The sequence below is a fragment of the Notechis scutatus genome, chromosome 8 (genome assembly GCF_049901735.1).
Source record: "Notechis scutatus isolate UNSWTSFEM ecotype Mainland chromosome 8, rNotScu1.2, whole genome shotgun sequence".
Classification (NCBI taxonomy): domain Eukaryota; kingdom Metazoa; phylum Chordata; class Lepidosauria; order Squamata; family Elapidae; genus Notechis; species Notechis scutatus.
Genome location: NC_142016.1, coordinates 19,957,452 through 19,977,912, shown reverse-complemented (window position 1 = coordinate 19,977,912; position 20,461 = coordinate 19,957,452). Strand labels below are relative to the sequence as shown.

General features: G+C 43.4%; 2 protein-coding genes across 2 annotated transcripts; both read right to left on the bottom strand.

The window, feature by feature from the left end:
• Nucleotides 1-2,478: 2,478 nt before the first annotated feature.
• Nucleotides 2,479-8,654, bottom strand: LOC113423257 (protein NKG7-like). Its single transcript, XM_026684573.2, has 5 exons — nucleotides 8,524-8,654; nucleotides 6,107-6,351; nucleotides 4,556-4,705; nucleotides 2,802-2,936; nucleotides 2,479-2,525 (listed from the first exon to the last, which is right to left on the bottom strand). Exons 1-5 carry the CDS (start codon nucleotides 8,652-8,654, stop codon nucleotides 2,479-2,481), a joined length of 708 nt encoding a protein of 235 aa, XP_026540358.1.
• Nucleotides 8,655-10,029: 1,375 nt separating this feature from the next.
• Nucleotides 10,030-12,099, bottom strand: LOC113423258 (uncharacterized). The gene has a single exon (XM_026684575.2). The coding sequence runs from the start codon at nucleotides 12,097-12,099 to the stop codon at nucleotides 10,753-10,755; it is 1,347 nt and encodes a 448-aa protein (XP_026540360.2). The 3' UTR covers nucleotides 10,030-10,752.
• Between the last annotated feature and the right edge of the window lie 8,362 nt (nucleotides 12,100-20,461).

Genomic DNA, 20,461 nt, shown 5'->3' with positions numbered 1-20,461 from the left:
TACCTGTACTTAAAGAGTACTTAAAACCCATTTATAGAATGGATTACTCCACCATGATGATCTCTTCAGAGCTTACCCTACACTTAAAGGAAACCAACATATTTTGTCTGAGGCCAGGCCTTGCCATTGCCTTAAATATGTCTATCTGTTTCATCTGTATTTGAAGTCAACTCAAATGAGGCACGGAAAGAAGTGTTTTTATTTATGACATTTCTTTCTAGGGAGCTCATGAGGACTTTGGTTGGTTCTCCCTTCAGTCCTCTGTGGCCTTCCAGCAATCACGGGAAGTAAGTCATACAGAGAAAGAACAACCAGGTCTATTTAACATGTCAAGATATGGTTTAATGAATCATGATTGTTTCAATAAAACATAGTTGACTGGGTTGACACTCACATTCAGCCAAAACAAATTACGCTGGTTGTCTGTGTAAAGAATGCATCATGACCACCCATGAACTTTATGACTAAGCTGACATGCCCCTGGTGGAGACTGACTCTGAGGGAGAGGAGGAACAGCTGACAGGGAGTGGAAGTGTGGCTCTGGAGGTTGTGGAGGAGGTTATGGAATGGCAGAGTCCGGCTGGGCAGTCAGAGGAGGACCCAGGCCCATCCTGTTAAGTATGGAGAATAATGGAGACCAGACATCTGACCAGTGACTTCAACTCTTTAATAACAGTAAATAGAACAGAACAGAGCAAGGCTATGGGCAGCAGTAACCCTTTTATAGGGTTAGCTGCTACCTTATTAACCAATGAGATGAGCAACAAGTTCAAACTAATAACCAATAAGAATAGTCCAAATAGTGGCCAATCAGGGACTAGTTCTGGCCCAATCCAAAGTTGTTGTATAAGGACCAATCAAGTGTGCAGGTTTTCAAACCCTGATTTGCATTTATTAACTTTTATTGATTCACAACACATCCCCTCTCCATCCTAGGGCACACAGGGAGGAGAGGATAAGGGAGAGACATAGTCTACTCGGAAGGAAAGGGCCTTGATCCTCTTCATGGGCTGCAGCTGTGACAACTGGATAAGAGGATGGACCTGTGTACTGGCGAATGCTGGAAACAAAGCATGGAAATATTTCTAGTTTATTGTTCCTCTCTGATGCCTCCTTTGGCATCCTTCCCCGTGTGTGTTCTAATATCTGTGGACATCTTCCAGCCCTTATCTTGCCTGGTTTGTGTTGCTTTTTACTCTTTATAATTTTAACAGCATTTCCTCCTTCTTGTAACTGCTTGTGTGGGAGTTTTTTGTCTCCAGTCAAGGATATTTGGAGCTTGGAAGCAAAGTGAAGGAATAAAAGGGGCTTCACCTGTTTTTTGTGACTGTGTTTATTTTGTACCCCACCCTGGGTCATCACATAAGCAGATATTTAACCTGAATCACTTCACCCTAGTCAAATCCTTTATATCTGCCACACCATGCCAGAGGGTTTTTGGGAGGGAAGGAAAAAAGTCACTGCATACACTTTTAACACTGAAAAATTGCTTTTTTTAATTTCAAACAAGACAGGCATGATCTAAAAAGATCTCAAGAAAATCTGGATGGAACAAGAAAGGCTAGGCAACCATGGGGCCAAATACATAGTTATGGAATGTTTATCGACAACAACTAACAAACAAAACCATATTCACATGTGTTTTCACTGACAAATACAACCCACAGGTAAACTGATCCCCACAAAAATATATTTATATGCCAGATTCCCATGCATTTGCACAGATCCTCAGACAACAAGGCCTAACCAAAATGGACACCACTGTTCTCCTCAGGATGTCCATTTTACTGCCATCATGACACCACCATATACTCACTCACTTACACCGGAAGCTAATGCTCCTAGGGCAAACCTACGCATTGTTTAATTCATTTTCAGTTAGAGAAAGGCTGAAATATTGTCAGCCTTGATTCACTGCCACAATATAATTGTAAGGTATCTTTTTGAGGTGCGTGAAGACAAATGAGGCATTATTTACAATGGCTGTCACGGAGTAGCATGACGTGCTTTCTTCTTCTCTGTCTCTTCCCTTCTCATTTCCTGGTTTCAGCCCTCTCTGGTTCCTTATGATACCCAAGGCGTGTGAAATTAGCATGAGCCATTATTTAGCTGCAAGTCAGAACAGGAAACCAATGCCCAGTTTCCAATTTAAAGGTGAAGCAAGTTCCTACTTTTTCCTCCCAGATCATAGCTTCTGGAATGTCATAGCAAGCCATGGTCATTTCCAGCTATCATAAAATATTGCATGCCAATGTCCTGCCAAGATGGAAGAGAACTGTCTGAAGGCCATTCATAGTGGCAAAACCATGGTCCAATTACATTGGAACGAGAAGAAATGGGATATTTTCTTCATATACCCAGAATAAAGTTGCATTTGCTCCAGCTAAATGCTCCAGCGCATAATCGTTTCCATGATTATGAAACCAGCAAATGTGCTATAAGTGACTTTCTAAAAAGTCTCAGTGGGAGGGTAGATGCCTAGGCTAAAGAAATGATGGTTTTTTCAGTCAGCAAAAGTAGAATACCTGGGGGAACAAAGGGGAAAAAATGAGTCATACAAATCACCTGTCAAAGCCAGAGATAGTAATATGATTGATTGATTGATCAACTTATTTTAAAAAGTTGCCTTTTCAAGTCTTGAAAATTCAGATATCTTGGACTTCGTCTCCCAACTGCCCTCTCCAGCTTGGTTGAAGGGAAGAAACTGTGAAGTCCTTCAAACCATCACTAGCGTCAAAAACATAATGACATTAAATGTAGAGAAGAAAAGACAACTGCAGACCTTAGAAAAGATGACTCACCGGTAATGATGTACATAAGAATGGAAGCCCAGCCCAAGCTGAAGGATGAGCCAAATGTTACTAAATTTTGGGCATATCCTGGGGATTTCCTAAGAATGGCAGTGAACAATGACATGGCAACCAGAACAAGGAAACCTAGGGACAAAAGAGAAGGAAAAAGAAATGTGGAGTGAGAGTTGAAGAGCAGCCTCGCAACCTCACCCACCTCTGTGGAAAACCTCTGATGTTCATCAGCTCTTAACTGAGAATTATCCTGGGACAACAGACCTGAAGGACCACACAATCTAATTATCCATCAACCACAGGGCCAGCCATATGAGCAAGAGTTATATCCTAATACCCTAATGAGCCACGGTAGCGCAGTGTTTAGAATGCAGTACTGCAAGCTACTTCTGCTGCCTGCCGGTTGCCCTGCAATTTGACAGTTCGATTCTAACCGTCTCAAGGTTGACTCAATCTTGGACTCATCTGTAAATCACTTAGAGAAGGCTGTAAAGCACCGTGAAGTATAAATCTAAGTGCTACTGCTACTGCTAAGTGCTATTGTGCTAAGTATAAATCTAAGTGCTATTGCTACTGCTAATAACCAACAGAAGCTCCAACAACATGCAACTAACTGACCTGAACTATCTACCAAGGCCAGGCTATATCTCACTATTTCTTTCTGGGCTGGAACAGCTGGTCTCTCTCCACCCTTGTCCCTTTAGATTGGGAGCTTAAAGGCAGGGGGTGATTGTTTTTTTTGCTCCCTCTTTTTAATTTGTCTGAGCGACTTTGGAAAGCAAGCACTGTCTGGGGAAAAAAAAAAACCTTTTGGTTTTAGACAAATAGTCCAACAGCTGGAATAATTTGAAGAAATACCTGAGTTTACCCTTAGGGCGTCCTTCATGCAAAGCACAGGTTCACATCCTGAAGAACAGCATCTGTATTTACCAAGTCCCTCAAATAAGGGCTGAGGATTGCTTCTGATTTAAGTACCAAAAAGATGCCTTGAATATGTAGAAGCATGAACAATGGCCCTCCCTGAGACTGCAGCAGCTACAGAACTACATAACACCAAGAATGTCCCCAAAGGCCCCCAAAGAATATATAAATGCCCACCTATCTCAACCCCATTGTCAGAGTTCCGATGGATGCCTTAGTTAATTCATGAGCCTCAAGCCAATTTTCAAAAGAAATCCAATTATTTATTAGGAGCAACATGTCGGCACTTTCCCAAGTGTATTTGGCTCTGCCCCACGTAATTTACTGCCCACTTATGACCCTGTTTCCTCCCTCCTCCCAGGGTGCGTCATAAATCTCATTCTCCAACTGAGCACTTTCGTGGGCTGTAGAAAACATGCTTCTCTGGCTTGCTCTAGTAACCTGGGATACAATCTAGAGAAAGGTATGTGTGGAATGTGCTTCTGATCATAGCAACTGAGCTTCTCCCCCCTTCCTGCCTATGGCAACTCAAGAACAGTCCAGGAATGCTTTACGAGTTGACACCCATTTTGTCAGCCAACCCAGAAACATGCTGCTGTCAATTGAAGTTTGTGGCTACTAAATAAACAGAGATCTCCTTTCCAAAATGCGGCCTGACTCCATTTTATTTTCAGCGTCTTTCTCCTGGGTTAGAACTGGATCCGATTTTTCTTCCAACAATACCAAACAGAGACCTAGTTGCTTTAAAGAGTTGCAGGCAAAGGCTATGATTGCATTCCAAAACCCCTTTCTGGAATAATTCTCAAAGGCTGCCCAAGTCTATTACCAACCTGCACTAAAGCTGAAGATGGCTGCTACTTTTATCACCGATACGTCGTATAGCTTGTTACGTTCAAAAGAGATGCAACTGAAAAGCAACCCTATGAAGCCACAGAAGAGGGCCATTAGCAGGAAGGCACGGGTAACGTGGATGTGCAGAGCTGTGCCCAAGAAAAGAAAGAAAAACATTAGTGTGCCTCGGTGTGTATAACTGCAGCCCCACAACCCTGTCCTTGCACCCCAAAAGAACATCCCAAAAATTCTGCAACAATTCGTAGCAAATTGCCGAGTCTAAACAATAACGCTCGTAAAGAGGCGTATTAAACTTCCAATACATTTGATGCCCCACTAAAAAAAAATTAAAAAAAACTTTTTAAACTCCACTCTGGCTCACTGTTGCTAGCAACCATTGGATATTTTTTTAAAAAATGCTGAAATTAAAGGAATCACAAAGGAAGTGAGATCTGCATGGAATTTTTTAAAAAAAGCTGGGTTTTGCATCTCTACTTTGTACCTGATGTTTACCTAGACATTAATTGGGATGTCAGTTCAAAAATTTGGTCCCAATAGGTAGCAGCAGCACCTAACCAAGTTTGTCTGATCTTGAAACTAGTGATTGCATGGGAAAATCTGGGGTTAGTGTGATGGATTGTGCACCTGCAGGAGCAGAAGGGGAGTTTTGGCGACACTTGAGCTTTCCCAGAAAGAAGCTTGGATTAAGAGACTGTGCAGTCCTGAACTGGATGGGGAGGAAGGAAGAGGTTCAGAGGTAAAATCTCTCAGGATATACACTTGCTAGATTAGAAGGTTATACCTGTAAATAGCAATAGCAATAGACTTATATACCGCTTCACCGTGTTTTACAGCCCTCTCTAAGCGGTTTACAATGTCAGCCTATTGCCCCCAACAATTTGGGTCCTCATTTTACTCACCTCAGAAGGATGGAAGGCTGAGTCAACCTTGAGCCTGGTGAGAATTGAACTGCCAAATTGCAGGCAACCAGCAGGCAGCAGAAGTAGCCTGCAGTACTGCAGTCTAACCACTGCGCCACCGTGGCTCCTTTTTTTTTTAAGGCAAATTAGGCAAAATCCTGTCTCTTAGGTGTAAGCAAAGAAAGGGTTGGATTTAATTGGATCTCACTGTTTTGTTTCTGGGCTTGGGTCTGAAAGTAAGAGGCTAGATTGGAAAATCAGGTCGACATCCTAGAAAAAGGCATGAGTAAATCACCGTCTTTAGCTCAAAGGCGTTTCCTTTTTATCAGTTCAATTTTCTCATTTTGTTCTGGGTCAGGAAGAGCCACCCCAAACTAGTGGGTCCAACAGCCAACACGGCAGCTGAAATGGGCCCCAAAAGAACAAATTCTCTCCTTTGAGAACTGATTGTAAATTCCCCTGAAGTTTCAGCAGCCTCCTATGGCTGAAACCCAGTCTATTTCTCAAAATGGGAGAAGTGAGCATTGCATATGCTGCTTTGACTTCCTGGAGGGAAGGCAGAATATAAAATGAATGAGTGAGTGAATAAATATCTTTAAGACATTACAAGATGGAGTGGAGAGATCTTACCTAAGAGATTAAACTGGTATAGGTTGCATTTTGATTCTAAGCAGATGTCCCAGAGACCACTATGAACCATGCCTCTATAAGTTGTCTCCAGTACCCAGTAAGAGGTACTCAAGGACATATATTCCAACAGCAGACTTCCCGCTGAGCAAATGCCACAGCTAATCTTCAGGGGTTGAGTCAAGAAAGACAAATTTATCTCTAAACTGGTGATGCTTGTTAAAGAAACTGTAGTGGAAGGGATTTCTCTGGAGGGAGGATGAAGAAAAAAATTAAAGTCATTATGATTATTTCTAATTTATTTTTTTCAGTCCTGATTAATGGTCGTTTGAAGGGAAGTCCTGGATATTGATTGTAATATCTGGTAGAACATATCAGTATCTCAGGTTGTAGTGCTACTAGACCATACTGGAAATCTGTATCTGTTCTGACCTAAACTCTTTTCCAATAAAGCAAACACGAACCAAAGGGAACAGAAACCGTTTAATGATTCTTATGAATCACCGGTTAAAAGGCTGCTGCAAACTAATTAACTTTGATAAGCACAAGCTTCGCCAAAACTGTGGTAGTCTGCCAAGAATAACAGATAAGAAAGATTTCACAACACAAGACTCTTCAAATACCAACTTAAGATACTGTAATGCCCATGAGGCTGAGTTTCAAAATGTCTTTGCTTCCTGCAAAGAACGTTCGCTTCACGGCTGCCTTTTATCTTCTTGAAGGAGGGGCCATTGCCTTGCAGCCTTACTCCCAAGTCACCTGTGCTGCTGCAACTGCTCTTTCCTGTGAGCAACCCTGCATGCGCATGTGTACTTGGCACAGGCTCCTCGGGAATCTCCTCATTGCTGCTGCCAGCCCCCGCAATCTCTGAAGGCAGAAGTCCACTCTCTAATGGTCCTGGCCCCTCATCTGAGTCCTTGTTCTCCTCAGCCATCTGCACCTGCTGTCGGCTAACCACAACAGTGTCTGAGATTTCTTGTTCCACATATTCCTTTACTTCAGGGTAAAATGACCCAGTAGGATTTTCCAAAGCAAAAGAAGGCAAGGCAAGAAACAATGGATGGGAACTAATCAAGAAGTGGAACAACTTGTCTTGAGAAGTTGTAGGTGCTTAATCACCTGTCTGAAATGTCTGTAGTGTCTCCTGCTTGAGCAGGGGGCTGGACTAGAAGACCTCCAAGGTCCCTTCCAACTCTATTCTGATTAATTTTCATTGATGGAATTGTTACTTCTTGGCAGGCTGGACTGGAAAGAATCATCAGGCAGACAAAAATCCAACAACTTTTGATCTGGAATTTTTATTATAGAAAAATTAAGAAGCCATTCTGAAACAATTCCAGCCCCCTCCTCAAGCAAGAGACCCTATACCATTTCTGATAGATGACTGTCCAGTCACTTCTTAAAAACCTCCAGTGATGAAGCACCTACAACTTTTATCTAAAATAACTCCATCCAAACAAATGTAATTGATCCTTAAGCCTGTAGATGTTAACCAATCTAATAATTTGAATCACAATTGTACAGACATTAAATCAAACTATCTGTATGTTTATCCTTCCTTTACATTTGAAAGTTGCTTCTTCTTTATAATAATTAACTTAACCTATTCTCAATTTATCCGAACAGAATTCAGTTAGCTATAACCTCAAACTTTTCAAACGGGAATATGAAAATCCATGGTGGCAAGAAATTAATTACAAATGCAAGGATTCATTATTTCTGTGGATGTTTTATGGGGCAATCTTGATCAGCTAAGAACCACCATCAAGTTATAAGAATGGGGAATGACAAAATGTAGGTCAAGGTTTCCAATTTGTTTTTTTTAAAATTGCATTAACAGAGGGATTCAATCAGTAGAGTGGTACTAATACCACTCTATAAAGCCTTGGTAAGACCACACCTACAATACTGCATCCAGTTTTGGTCACCACACTATAAAAAAAGATGTTGAGACTCGAGAAAGAGTGCAGAGAAGAGCAACCAGGATGATTGGGGGTCTGGAGGCTAAAACATACGATGAACGTTTGCAGGAACTGGGCTTGGCTAGTCTAGTAAAGAAAAGGACCAGGGGAGACATGATAGCGGTCTTCCAATATTTGAAGGGTTGCCACAGAGAGGAAGGGATCAAGCTATTTTTCAGAGCACCTGAAGGCCAGACAAGGAATAATGGATGGAAAATGATCAAGGAGATATTCAACCTGGAAATAAGGAGACATTATTCAACAGCGAGAGCAATCAACCAATGGAATAGAAGTTGCCTTCATAAGCTGAGGGACCTTCATCACTGGAGCCTTTCAAGAAGAGACCAGACTGCCATTTGCCAGAAATGGGGTAGGGTCTCCTGCTTGGGCAGGGGTTGGACTACAAGGTCCCTTCCAACTCTGTTAATGTTAACTCTTTTAAATCTGTTAAGACCTTACCCCTTTCTCCCTCCCACAACAGGTCCAACAGCCACACCTTTCTGCCATTTGGGGCAGCTTCTCTGCAATGGAAGCAGGGATGGAGAAACAGCAACCTCTTCTGAGATCCACTCGGTTGCCTCGGCTACCATCACAGGTTCCTAGCCTACCACTGGAATCTGCATTGATGGGTGCAAATTCCGACCAATGAGGCTTCCGGGTTCTTCTGTCCCCAAGGTTTCTGGCCAATTAGATCAATGTTGTGCAACAAGGGAAAGAATGTTTTGATTGCAATTTAAATTTTGAAGAGTCTGAAGTGTAATGAGAAGAACTGAAAAGATTCAATAGTTTCCTTACAAGAAACTCCTAAAATTACCTAGGAGCACCTCCAGAAGTGTAAAATTGACCCCTCCTCTCTCCAGTATCTATCTTGTATCGCTTATCTACCTATATTCAGAGGTGGTATTCAGCAGGTTCTGACCAGTTCTGGAGAACCAGTAGCGGAAATTTTGAGTAGTTCGGTGAACCGGCAAATACCACCTCAGACTGGCCCCGCCAACCCCATCTATTCTCTGCCTCCTGAGTCCCAACTGATCAGCTGGGTCTTCTTTGGTTGCCCTGCACAGGAGAACAGAGCTGGAAAGCAGGTTAGTGGGGTGGGGAGGGAAAGGGTATTTTGCAGTAACCTTCCCCTGCAGTGGGGTGGGAATGAGGATTTTGCAGTAACCTTCCCCCAGGAATAGAGAAGGAATGGAGACTTTACACTATCCTTCCCATGCCATGCCCACCAAGCTACGTCCACAGAACCTGTAGTAAAAAAAATTGAATCCCCCCAATGCCTATATCCCATCTATCTATCTTATCTATATCTGTCAAATCCCTGTATCTATCCATCCATCTATACCTCTCTCTATATACTGTATCTTTCTCTTTATTTCTCTTTTGCTATCATCTATCTAATCATTGGGTTTTTATTTTTTTTTTCCAGGTATTTACAACTGAAATAAACAATAGCTAAATAAATAGGTATGCAAAGAGAAATGATCTTATAAAAATAAAATATTGCACTATTGCTTAGGGAGATAATCTGGATAAATAAAATTAGGTAAATAAAATTGAATCTTAATTTTATTGGCTGTCTTGAAATGCCCATTGTGACAATTCTGCTGAAGTTTAAATAAATGTATCTATGCCTTGTATGAAAGAAAACAGTCCATCTTGCTAACACAATGCCAACTTTATTTCAACAAGTGAGAAGTTATCAGAAAAACACAATTTCACATCTTCCTCTAGGGGAAACAAAAATATTTTACTATAAAGTATTTCAAATCACCACAAATGCTTTTCTTGGGTTTAAAAACCCACGTTCACCACATAAGATATGCAAAAAGGTTTTAAAAGCTTTCTAAACAAACTCAGTGTTGAACACTTAACACTTAAAACAGCAAGATTAATTAGCATTTAGATATACTAGACAGACATCGTTATTAAAATAACATATCCATCTGTGTGTGCAAAGAAAAAAAGCATGGATGGTCTTTGCTAACAATTTCTCCCATGCAGTGAAATGATAACCATCTTCGCAATGATGTAGTCTGTATTCTGAGATTTGCATGATGATTTCAAGCTTCTGTGCTTCAGATGTTGAATGTAATAGGCATTAATCTTTGGGTTGAAACCAGACAGACTGTAGTTTAAAAGTCATGGATCATTTCTACAGAACCCACAATGGGCATTTTGCAGAATTGGATGTGGGTGACTGCATGGACTCAGTAGGATGCCTCCATTGTAACAAACTGCCAATTGAAAAAAACAACAACAACAAGCTGTGATAGTTAACACAATATGAAATAGCTTTCCATTGGTGATATATCTTAAAATACCCCAGACTAAGAATAAACGATGCCACAAATGCAATTCTCCACTGCTTTTTCCATTCTCTTCAAATAGCAAGGTGGTTGAGTACTGGTTGATGTAGCCTATTTTGGAAAGGATAGCAGGTGTATCTGATTATGTCAGAAGAACCCTTGTTTCATGAATAAAAGACAACACAGGTTGTGAATGATCTGTAAAAGAAGACATAATAACCACAACCTACCTACACTGGAGTCAAATGTCTATCTTAACCAATTAAACTGCTCTGGAATTCCAGAAATGGAAACTTTTGGAGAAATCTCCTCTTAGATCCCAAATCTGTTAAACTACACGATATCCTCATTTTCTCCTCCTAGCTAATCTCTCACCCATAATCTACGCTAAAGGTTTTGATTCTTCATCAGGTGCACCCTTCATGGCCTCTTCCTCTTCTGGTCTAGATTTCTCTGGATCTATATCGATGGTCAGATCTGTAGAACATTCAGAACTTGACTTCTCCGGGACATCAGAATAAAGGCTCAGAAGATAATGGGCAAACCTGCCATTCTTCTTCCAATCCGAGTCAGACGCGGTGGGTTCCATCTCAGTAGATGTAGCTGCCTGGTCTTGGGAAAGGGACTTGGGAAGGGGAGAGGTCTCCAGTTTCTGTTTGAGTAGATCCGTAGATGGAGCACATTCTATGTCGTAACTATCTCCTGCTTCAGAAGTATTCATTTCTTTGTCCTGAAGGGAAGAATTGGAAAAACACTCAGGAGCGCTGGCGGTTTCTTGGATGTTCTGATATTCTGCTTCCCAATCTTCTGCTTTATCCTGACCAGTTGTGGTAGTCATCTCAGCAACTGCAGTATTATCCTTGACGCTGGCAGGCTGTTGAGGCCCTTGCTTCCTTGGCCATTCAATCTGGCCATGGGTCGAGTATCTTTGGCCTTTGGGACCATCGCACATCTCTTGCCAACAATTTCCATCTCGCTTCCTCTTCATGTTCAGAGTATGTTCTCCAAATGAGGCGCCTTCCCTTTTGCTGTTGGGCGAGCCTGAAGACCAAGGAGTTGACTCGGCCAGGCTTTCCCTGGGGTTGCTCCAAGACTTCCTGAAATTTCCCTCCTTCCTTTGCCAGTTGTCCCCTTTCCAATACCTCCCGCCTTCATCTCTCTGCCTCTCCTTCCATCCCAATGGGGACTGGGATCGTTTCCATCCCCTTGCCGGATCTGCTTGAGGGGATCCAGACCAGTTCTTCCCACCATCCCATTGGGCAACCCTGGCCCGTTGGTTGTGCTGCCTATCCGGGATTCCACTGCCATGAGAATAAGAGTTTCTATAAACTGTATCATCACGGTGAGGCGTACTAGGGTGCCAGGCGTAAGGAGCACTACCAGAAGCCTTATGGCAGGTGGGTTGGCAGCTGTTACAGCAGCTCCCTGCCTGTGAAGCACCCAGGCCATGACACGCAGAGACAGATCCTTGCCCACTCTGAATAGGTAGGGGAGCCAGGGCATTCTGGGCCCCTTTGGCAGCACTGTTCAGCAAGAAGTACAGGACATCCAAGCGTACGGGCACTGTTAAGGAGGACAGATTGCTGGATGATGTCACATGTCCCAAGGAGTTAGGATGCAGGTCAGAAGCTCCAGATGTGGACATGTCTTTGGTGGATGACCCAGGTGGCATCAGCACCAGCCTTCTTTCAAGGGCCTCATGATTAACAGGCTTCTGGTTCTCAGCCATAGGACTTTCTGCGTGATTCCCAGGAGACCCAAAGGCTGTAGGAAAAAGGAGAACACAAAGCCAACTGTCAAGAATCTCAGAGTATATTCATGAACTGGAATAGAGCTTGGTAACAAGGTCAGCCAATGAATAGGCATAGCAACTCAGTCAGCCAATGAAGAGAGTTTGGAAACTGAAACTAGAAGTAGCCTAGGCTGGAAACTGAAACTAGTGGTCTAGGCATGGCTCTATATCAGTGATGGCTAACCTATGACACGCGTGTCACTCGTGACACGCCGAGGCACTTTGACTGACACGCCTGTTGGTGTGGGGAAAACCTGCACATTTAGAGGCTGCCTGTGCTCTGCTCCAATCCCTGCTCCCTGCTTGTTGCATGGAGGCATGGTGTCACCGCTGCCACGAGATCTTTGCAGCAGAGAACCAGTTTTAACCGCCATAAACTGAGGTTTGTCAGTTTCATTACCTCAGGAACGCTACAGGAGGAAAGGAGATCCATGAGGTTCACAGCCCTGTAAGGTGGCCTTCCGATCCCCACATCCTGCACCTGCAGCCCTGAGACCAGGGAGACGAGTTTCACAGCCCTGTGTGATCACCCCAGCCCAGTCCGTCATAAACCAAATTATTGATATTTCTTGAAGTGACACACGACCCGAGGAAGGCTACACTTTTTTCCAATTTTCGACACACCAAGCTGAAAAGGTTAGCCATCACTGCTCTATATTAACCTCTGCAGCTATGTTAAGGTCTGAGTCTGTCTGTTGAAGATGAAACTAACTTGCTTGCTTGCCTGCTGAACTAAAGTGAAACTAATGTCTGTTTCTGTGCTACTGAAGTTACTTGCAACATGTTTCTGTCTGAGTTTGCTCCATTTATTTATTTATTTATTTATTTGATTTGATTTGTCACTCGCTTACAAGATAATAGGTATAAGTATAAACATGAGTAAGAATACAGGAAATAGGTACGAATAAATGGGGACAATAGGACAAGGACGGGAGGCACGTCCTATCCATGTTGAAGAAATCGACAACTGGTTTGTAGAAATCTACTTATGTTTATAAAGATGTTAAATGAAGCATCAGACATCTGTGTTTATTTTTCTGCCACTGAATTAATTTTTCTGGCACTGAATTAGCAAAACTCTGAACAAAGAAAACTACTTCTTCAAACCTGTTTTCAATAGGCTTGAAAAAAAATGGTGGGGTTTTTTGGTGTTTTTTTTTTGGACAAAAGTCTTATCAATTAATCTACACGTCATCTTCCTGCCTTCCCTTCCACAGGAAACACACAACAGAAGACTCTAACCATCAAATAAACCTCCGAAACAAATAAAGAACATTAGGAAATTGAAACAACTTAGGTAGTTCTTGATTTGCGACAGTTCATTTAGTGACTGAAGTTACAAAGGCACTGGAAAAAAAGTGACTTTTTCACACTTACAACCATAGTACCCATCCCCATGGTCATGTGATTTTCATTTGGATGCTTGACAACTGACTCAAACTTATGACAGTTGCAGTGTCCCAGAGTCATCCCTTTTTGTGACCTTCTGATAAGCAATAGTCAATGGGGAAGCCAGATTCACTTAACGACCGTGTTACTAATTGAAGACCTGCACTGATTCACTTAACAAATGGGGCGAGCCAAGTCATAAAATGGGGCAAAACTCACTTTTAACAAATTTCTCCCTCGGCAACATCCATTTGGGGTTCAATTGTGTTTGTAAGTGAGGACTACCTATACTTTCCCCCAAAACAGAGCCTTATTTTAACCTCCAAAATGTTATCTTCAAAAAGGGTTGATTTGAGTGAGGAAAGCTTTCTGCTTCAAATCCCGCGAAGCTGCTACCAGTCAGCGTTGATAATACTGCACTATTTCTTGCACTCCTTCTCTTCCCTGCATTTACTCTGAAAAGGACTATCATTATAAGTAGATAAGATATATTAGGAAAAATATTTGGCATAGAATTTACACTGCATCGCGTTCAGAAAATCACTGCTCATTCTTTAGAAGAAGAAAAACCGTGGTTGCATTTTAACAGAGTTGAACACAGGTACATGCAGGCTGTTTGAAAAGAGACTGGCCAGGTTCATACAACACGTTGAAAAAGGTTAGTGGGTGCATTAACCCAGTGTGGTTAACTTAAGATTTTAACCTGGTTTGCATTTTGCACAGTCCCAAACCGTTTGTCCCAAAGGTGCTTTTTCAGGAGGCAACTAAACTTTTGTTTTTTCTTTTGAAGATGTTTTGCTTTTCATCCAAGAAGCTTCTTCACTTCTGACAGGATAGTAAGGCATGGAAGGATTTATGTTCCTTGCAGACAGCTGGTAACCTGCATCCATCCTTATTCATGCGACTCTGAGGACACAGATAAACTTCAGAGTGCTTCAGTGACCCTCTGAAAGGATGCAAATGACCAGCTGTCTGCAAGGAATATAAATCCTTCCATTCCCCATTATCCTGTCAGAGTTGAGGAAGCTTCTTGGATGAGAAGTGAAATGTCTTCAAAAGAAAAACAAATCAGAAAGTCCAGTTCCCTTCCGGAAAACCACCTTTGGGACAATCCTGACCTGGATGACTGAGAATCCCTACAGATGCTTGTCTCGGGACTTCTCGTGGGGAACTTTGGAGAGTTGAACTCAAAGTCCTTAAACTCTCAACGTATGGAAATATAAAAAAGGAAAATTGGTAATAGATAATGATGCAAAATTAGATAAGAAAGCTGTATTTGTGATTATGGTCTTGTTTGATTTAACATGTTAAAAGCCTGGAACCACACTGTTCACCTAAAAGATGTTTTTAAAGAAATAAAAATAAAAAAATTATTTGGAAAAAAAAAAGTCCTTAAACTCTTAAAAGTTGCCAGGTTTGAAAACACTGGTCTAGCTTTTGATTAAGAAGGTCAACACAGAATACAGGTTTCATACCCAGGGAAGCGTATCACGCAAAACTCAAAATCACATTTGTATTTTTCATACACTTCCAGGTGGCTTCTGGAGATCATTCATCTGCTTTTTTTTTTTATTAAGAGAGAGAAGTTAATAACATTCTGGGTGTATCTTTAGCCTACTCTAGATTTAATAGTGTCATAGTCAGGTTCTGTGAAATTAAGTATAAAGAATAAAGATGACTAAAACCAGGTGTAAACTGATTGTAGAAACCCAGCACTTCTCCTTCCTAGGGCTGTTATTTACTGAGAAGGCCAACAAAGAGATTGGACAAGCATTCATCTAGAATGGTATAGGATTCCCTGCCTGAGCAGGTGGTTAGACTAGAAGACCTCCAAGGTCCCTTCCAACTCAGCTATTCTGTTATATTCAGTTGACTTAACCAAAAACTCAGAATCTGCCCAAGTTACAGTCCTAAGAATCTGGCAATGTTTTTTTTCTTTTTCCCAAAGCTAAAATCCTCATCTCATTCTCCCCCCTACATATCTTTATAGTGCGGTTTCTACGATCAGTTGAACTACAGCGGAATACTCTACCCGACTCTATAGTCTCTTCCCCAAACCCCAAAAACTTTAACCTTAGACTGTCTACTATTGACCTCACCCCTTTCCTAAGAGGTCTGTAGGGGGCGTGCATAAGCGCACCAACGTGCCTACCGTCCCTGTCCTATTGTTTCTCTTATTCTTCTTTTATTTTTCTTATATGTACCCATTTCATGTATTCACAACTATGTATACACTTATACTTATTATCTTGTAAACAATTGGCAAATCAAATCAAATAAATAAATAAATAAATAAATGATCCCCAACCAAAACTTCATGCAATGCATGGCCTGCACTGCAGCTTAAGCCAGTTTGGAGATCTTTCGCGCATCGGGACGAGGTTGTTTGCCTTTCCCCCACCGCGAGAAAGCTTGCAGGCTGATCGGGACGGGAAGGGCTCTTCCAATCCCCTTGCCGGGGATAACGGGGACGAAGGTGGGGGGGGGAGGGGAGAAACCCCTCACTGTCTCCACCTTTAGGCAGTCTGGTCCCTGGTCACGCGTGGGCTTTCCCGGCTCTTTCCAGGGGAAGCGATCTCGAAGCGTAAAGCATAAGACTGGAGTAGGGGCGTAGCTAGAGAAAGGGGGAGGGTCAAATGCTAACAAAGGAAGAAATGTATAGAAGGGAGGGGGGAGAACAAATGTATAGAAGGTGGGGGAGAACGTGTGTCTCTGTCTATCTCTGTCTCTCCTCCTCCTCCTCCTCTCTTTCTTTCCCTCCCTCTTCTCCTCCTCCTTAGATTCTTCTTCTTCTTCTTCTTCTTCTTCTTCTTCTTCTTCTTCTTCTTCTTCTTCTTCTTCTTCTTCTTCTTCCTCCTCCTCCTCCTCCTCCTCCCCTCCTCTTCTTCTTCCTCCTCCTCCTCTTCCTCTTCCTCCTCCTCCCTTCCCCTTCTCCTCTTCTTCTTCCTCCTCCTCCTCCTCCTCTCTCTCTCTCTTTCTTTCCCTCCCTCTCTCCTCCTCCTCCTCCTCCTCCTCCTCTTCTTCTTCTTCTTCTTCTTCTTCTTCTTCTTCTTCTTCTTCTTCTTCTTCCCTCTCCCTCCCCTCTCCCCCTCCTCTTCTTCTTCCTCCTCCTCCTCTTCCTCTTCCTCCTCCTCCCCTTACCCCTCTCCCCTCCTCCTCTTCCTCCACCTCCTCTTCCCCTCCTCTTCTTCTTCTTCCTCCCCTCCTCTTCTTCTTCCTCCTCCTCCCCTGCCCCTCCCCTCCCCCTCCTCCTCTTCTTCCTCTCCCCTCCTCTTCTTCTTTTTCTTCTTCCTCCTCCTCCCCTGCCCCTCCCCTCCTCTTCCTCTCCCCCCTCCCCTCCTCCCCCCCTCTTCTTCCTCCTCCTCTTCCCCCTCCTCTTCTTCTTCCTCCTCCTCCTCTTCCTCTTCCTCCTCCTCCCCTACCCCTCTCTCCCCCCCTCCTCTTCCTCCCCTCCTCTTCCCCTCCTCTTCTTCTTCTTCCTCCCCTCCTCTTCTTCTTCCTCCTCCTCCCTGCCCCTCCCCTCCACCTCCTCCTCTTCTTCCTCTCCCCCTCCTCTTTCTTCTTTTTCTTCTTCCTCCTCCTCCCCTGCCCCTCCCCTCCTCTTCCTCTCCCCTCCCCTCCTCCCCTCCTCTTCTTCCTCCTCCTCTTCCCCTCCTCTTCTTCTTCCTCCTCCTCCCCTGCCCCTCCCCTCCACCTCCTCCTCTTCTTCTTTTTCTTCTTCTTCCTCCTCCTCCCCTGCCCCTCCCCTCCTCCTCTTCTTCCTCCTCCTCTTCCCCTCCTCCTCTTCTTCTTCCTCCTCCTCCCTGCCCCTCCCCTCCACCTCCTCCTCTTCTTCCTCCTCTTCTTCTTTTTCTTCTTCTTCCTCCTCCTCCCCTGCCCCTCCCCTCCTCCTCTTCTTCCTCCTCCACCTCCTCCTCTTCTACTTCTTCTTCCTTCCACACACACACACTCCAGAGAGATCCTTCTTCCTCCCTCCAGGAGGAAGTTTTATTTTCAGTTTTATTTTAAAATTGAAGGAAACTTACGTTTTTCTGCAGGTGGCGTTATAGCCTATGCATTCAATAGGTAGCAATCGTTTAATTTGAAAACGGATTATGTATTTTGGCTATCTGGTTTTCTTTTCTTTTCTTTCTTTTTGCATAGAATCTGCTTCTGAGTGCAAAATCCTGGGAGGAACACTCCCCCCCTTGACAATTCTAGTAATTTACTTTAAAACAAATTTATTGTGGAGGTTTTTTTTTGAGGTAGCACACATACAATCTGATTTGAGCATAAAATCATGGGTTTTCTTCGGAAAATCCTGCTGGCAATTCTTCTTCCCTCCACCCACCTCCCGTATCACGCAAAGATGGAACTCGTGGGTGCGTGTGGCATTTAGAGAGTCCAAACTTTTGCTGAGAAGCCCACACTGGTAGTGGCTGCCACTGAACAGATGTCCATTAGGAAGACTGACGCTTGCTTTAGGTCTACCCAAAGTCTTACAGTCTTCACGTTTTATTCAATAGATTTGTTTTATTGGTAATGGCAGATATTTGGAGGGGACGGCTTTTTTAGGCCAAAAAAAAAAAGCGTAGTATATGCTCCTTAAATGTTCCAAAAATGTCAGGAAAAAAAAAATTGGGCTTATGAAAATCCTTCTTTTCTCTGAGATGGACAAAAAGAGAGAGGTTTTTGGTAGTGGTGGGTTTCAAAAAATTTTTTTACTATTAGTTCTGTGGGCGTGGTTTGGTGGGCGTGGCAGGGGAAGGATACTGCAAAATCCCCGTTCCCTCCCCACCCTATTAACCTGCTTTCCAGCTCCGTTCTCCTGTGCAGGGCAACAAAAGAAGACCCAGCCGATCAGCTGTGGGCATGGCTTGGTGGGTTTGGTGTTCTGTGGGCACGGCTTGGTAGGCGTGGCTTGCTGGGTGTGGCAGGGGAAGGTTCCTACAAAATCCCCATTCCCTCCCTACCCCACTAACCTGCTTTCCAGCTCTGTTCTCCAGTGCAGGGCAACGAAAGAAGACCCAGCCGAGGATTTCTGATCACCGCGTCCCTTCAGAAGAACACTGACATCCTGAACACTGGCGATTACAGGAACTGGGCATGGCTAGTCTAGTGAAGAGAAGGACCAGGGGAGACATGATAGCAGTCTTTCAATATTTGAGAGGCTGCCGCAGGGAGGAAGAGGTCAAACTATTTTCTAAAGCACCTGAAGGCCAGGCAAGGAATAATGGATGGAAACTGAACAAGGAGAAATTTAACCTGGAAATAAGGAGAAATTTTCTGACAGTGAGAACAATCAACCAATGGAACAGAAGTTGCCCTTGGAAGTTGTGGGAGCGCCATCACTTGAGACCTTCAAGAAGAGGTTGGACTGCCATTTGTCAGAAATGGTGTAGGGTCTTCCACTTGGGTGGGGGGTTGGACTAGATGACCTACAAGGTCCCTTCCAACTCTGATTATCTGTTGTTGTTATTGTTATTATTATCTGTTATCCCCTAAATTCCACTGAAGATGTTACCTAGCTTCATGTTACCTAACGAAATGTTCGGAAACCAATGCACAACTTCCACTTTCAATCTGTAGAGTAGCTAGCTTAATTGCACAAAGAGAGTTTCATCAGCAGCCGCCCTAACAAACCACGTTTTTGCCACCTGAGCAGCTCAGTTCCCAGCGTTCCCCTGCCAACATGCATTTTAAAGAAAGTGTTTTAGGAGCGTCTCTACTTACGCCAGTCTTTCCAGACCGCACTGGGCGGGAACCTTAGAATTTGTTGCTTTGATTTCGGCTGCTTCCCAGTCTAAAGAATTGTATTGCAGTCTGAAATACAACAGACTTAACTTGGTTACAGCATGAATCCACTCTCTGAAGGTGCACAACCCACGGGGATCAACAGCTTATCAAACAGGTTAAATATCAAGGCTAATGCTAACCATTTCTGGCATGCTTGTGCAGTTGCAGCCACTGCCTTTAGCTACCCTAGTAGCTTAAAGGTCACATTTCCCTGTAAGACAAGTGTGATCAGGATTTAAAGGCACATTAAAGGGAACTTGTGTGATATTTAAAAATGCACCATCATCACATACAACTCCTTGCTCTAACCAGTCCAGATGTTCTGGGGGTCCAGTCAGTGATAGGATTCAAAACAATTTACTACCAGTTCTCTGAGCGTGGTTTCGTGGGCGTGGCTTGGTGGGCATGTCAGGGGAAGGATACTGTAAAATCCCCCTTCCCTCCCCACCCCACTAACCTGCTTTCCAGCTCCGTTCTCCTGTGCAGGGCAACCAAAGAAGACCCAGCCAATCAGCTGGGACTCAATGGGAGGCAGAGAATAGATGGGGTTGGCGGGGCAGTCAGAGGTGGTATTCGGCGGTTCTCCAAACTACTCAAAATGTCCGCTACCGGTTCTCCAGAACTGGCCAGAACCTGCCGAATACCACCTCTGGGTCCAGTTCCTTGATTTCCATAATATAACCTGACCCATCTGGAAGACCCTAGATTGAGGAGGAGGTATAAATATGTATCACTTAGTTGCTATGGGAAGAGTTTCTTTGACAAGGGATAGAAAAGAAACAAGCTTTAAACCAGGGAATGTCCAATCTTGGCAACTTTAAGACTTGTGGACTTCAAGTCCCAGAATCCCCCAGCCAGCCTGACCTGGCTGGGGAATTCTGGGACTTAAAGTCCACAAGTCTTAAAGTTGCCCAAGTTGGATGCTTCTGCTTTAAATAAAGGAAATGAAAGGTTTTAAATAAAGCAGGGGATTTTTATTTTTATTTAAAAAAGAAAGACCGGAAATGAAACTGGAGTAGGAAGTCAAAACCAGGCTGTGAAAGTGAGGGGGCAGAGGAAACAGAGACAGCAAGGAACAACTTGGTCTTGTTGGCAGAAATCTAAGAGGCACAAAACTGAATTTCTCACCCTTGGC

Coding starts and splice junctions, on each gene's coding strand:
- LOC113423257 (XM_026684573.2), bottom strand. CDS start 8,654: ATGGTAGCCGAGGCAACCGAGTGGATCTCAGAAGAGGTTGCTGTTTCT. Junction 6,352..8,523: donor GTTGTGGGAGGGAGAAAGGG/GTAAGGTCTTAA, acceptor TCCTCCCTCCAG/AGAAATCCCTTCCACTACAG. Junction 2,526..2,801: donor TCTTATGTACATCATTACCG/GTGAGTCATCTT, acceptor TTGTTCCCCCAG/GTATTCTACTTTTGCTGACT.
- LOC113423258 (XM_026684575.2), bottom strand. CDS start 12,099: ATGGCTGAGAACCAGAAGCCTGTTAATCATGAGGCCCTTGAAAGAAGG.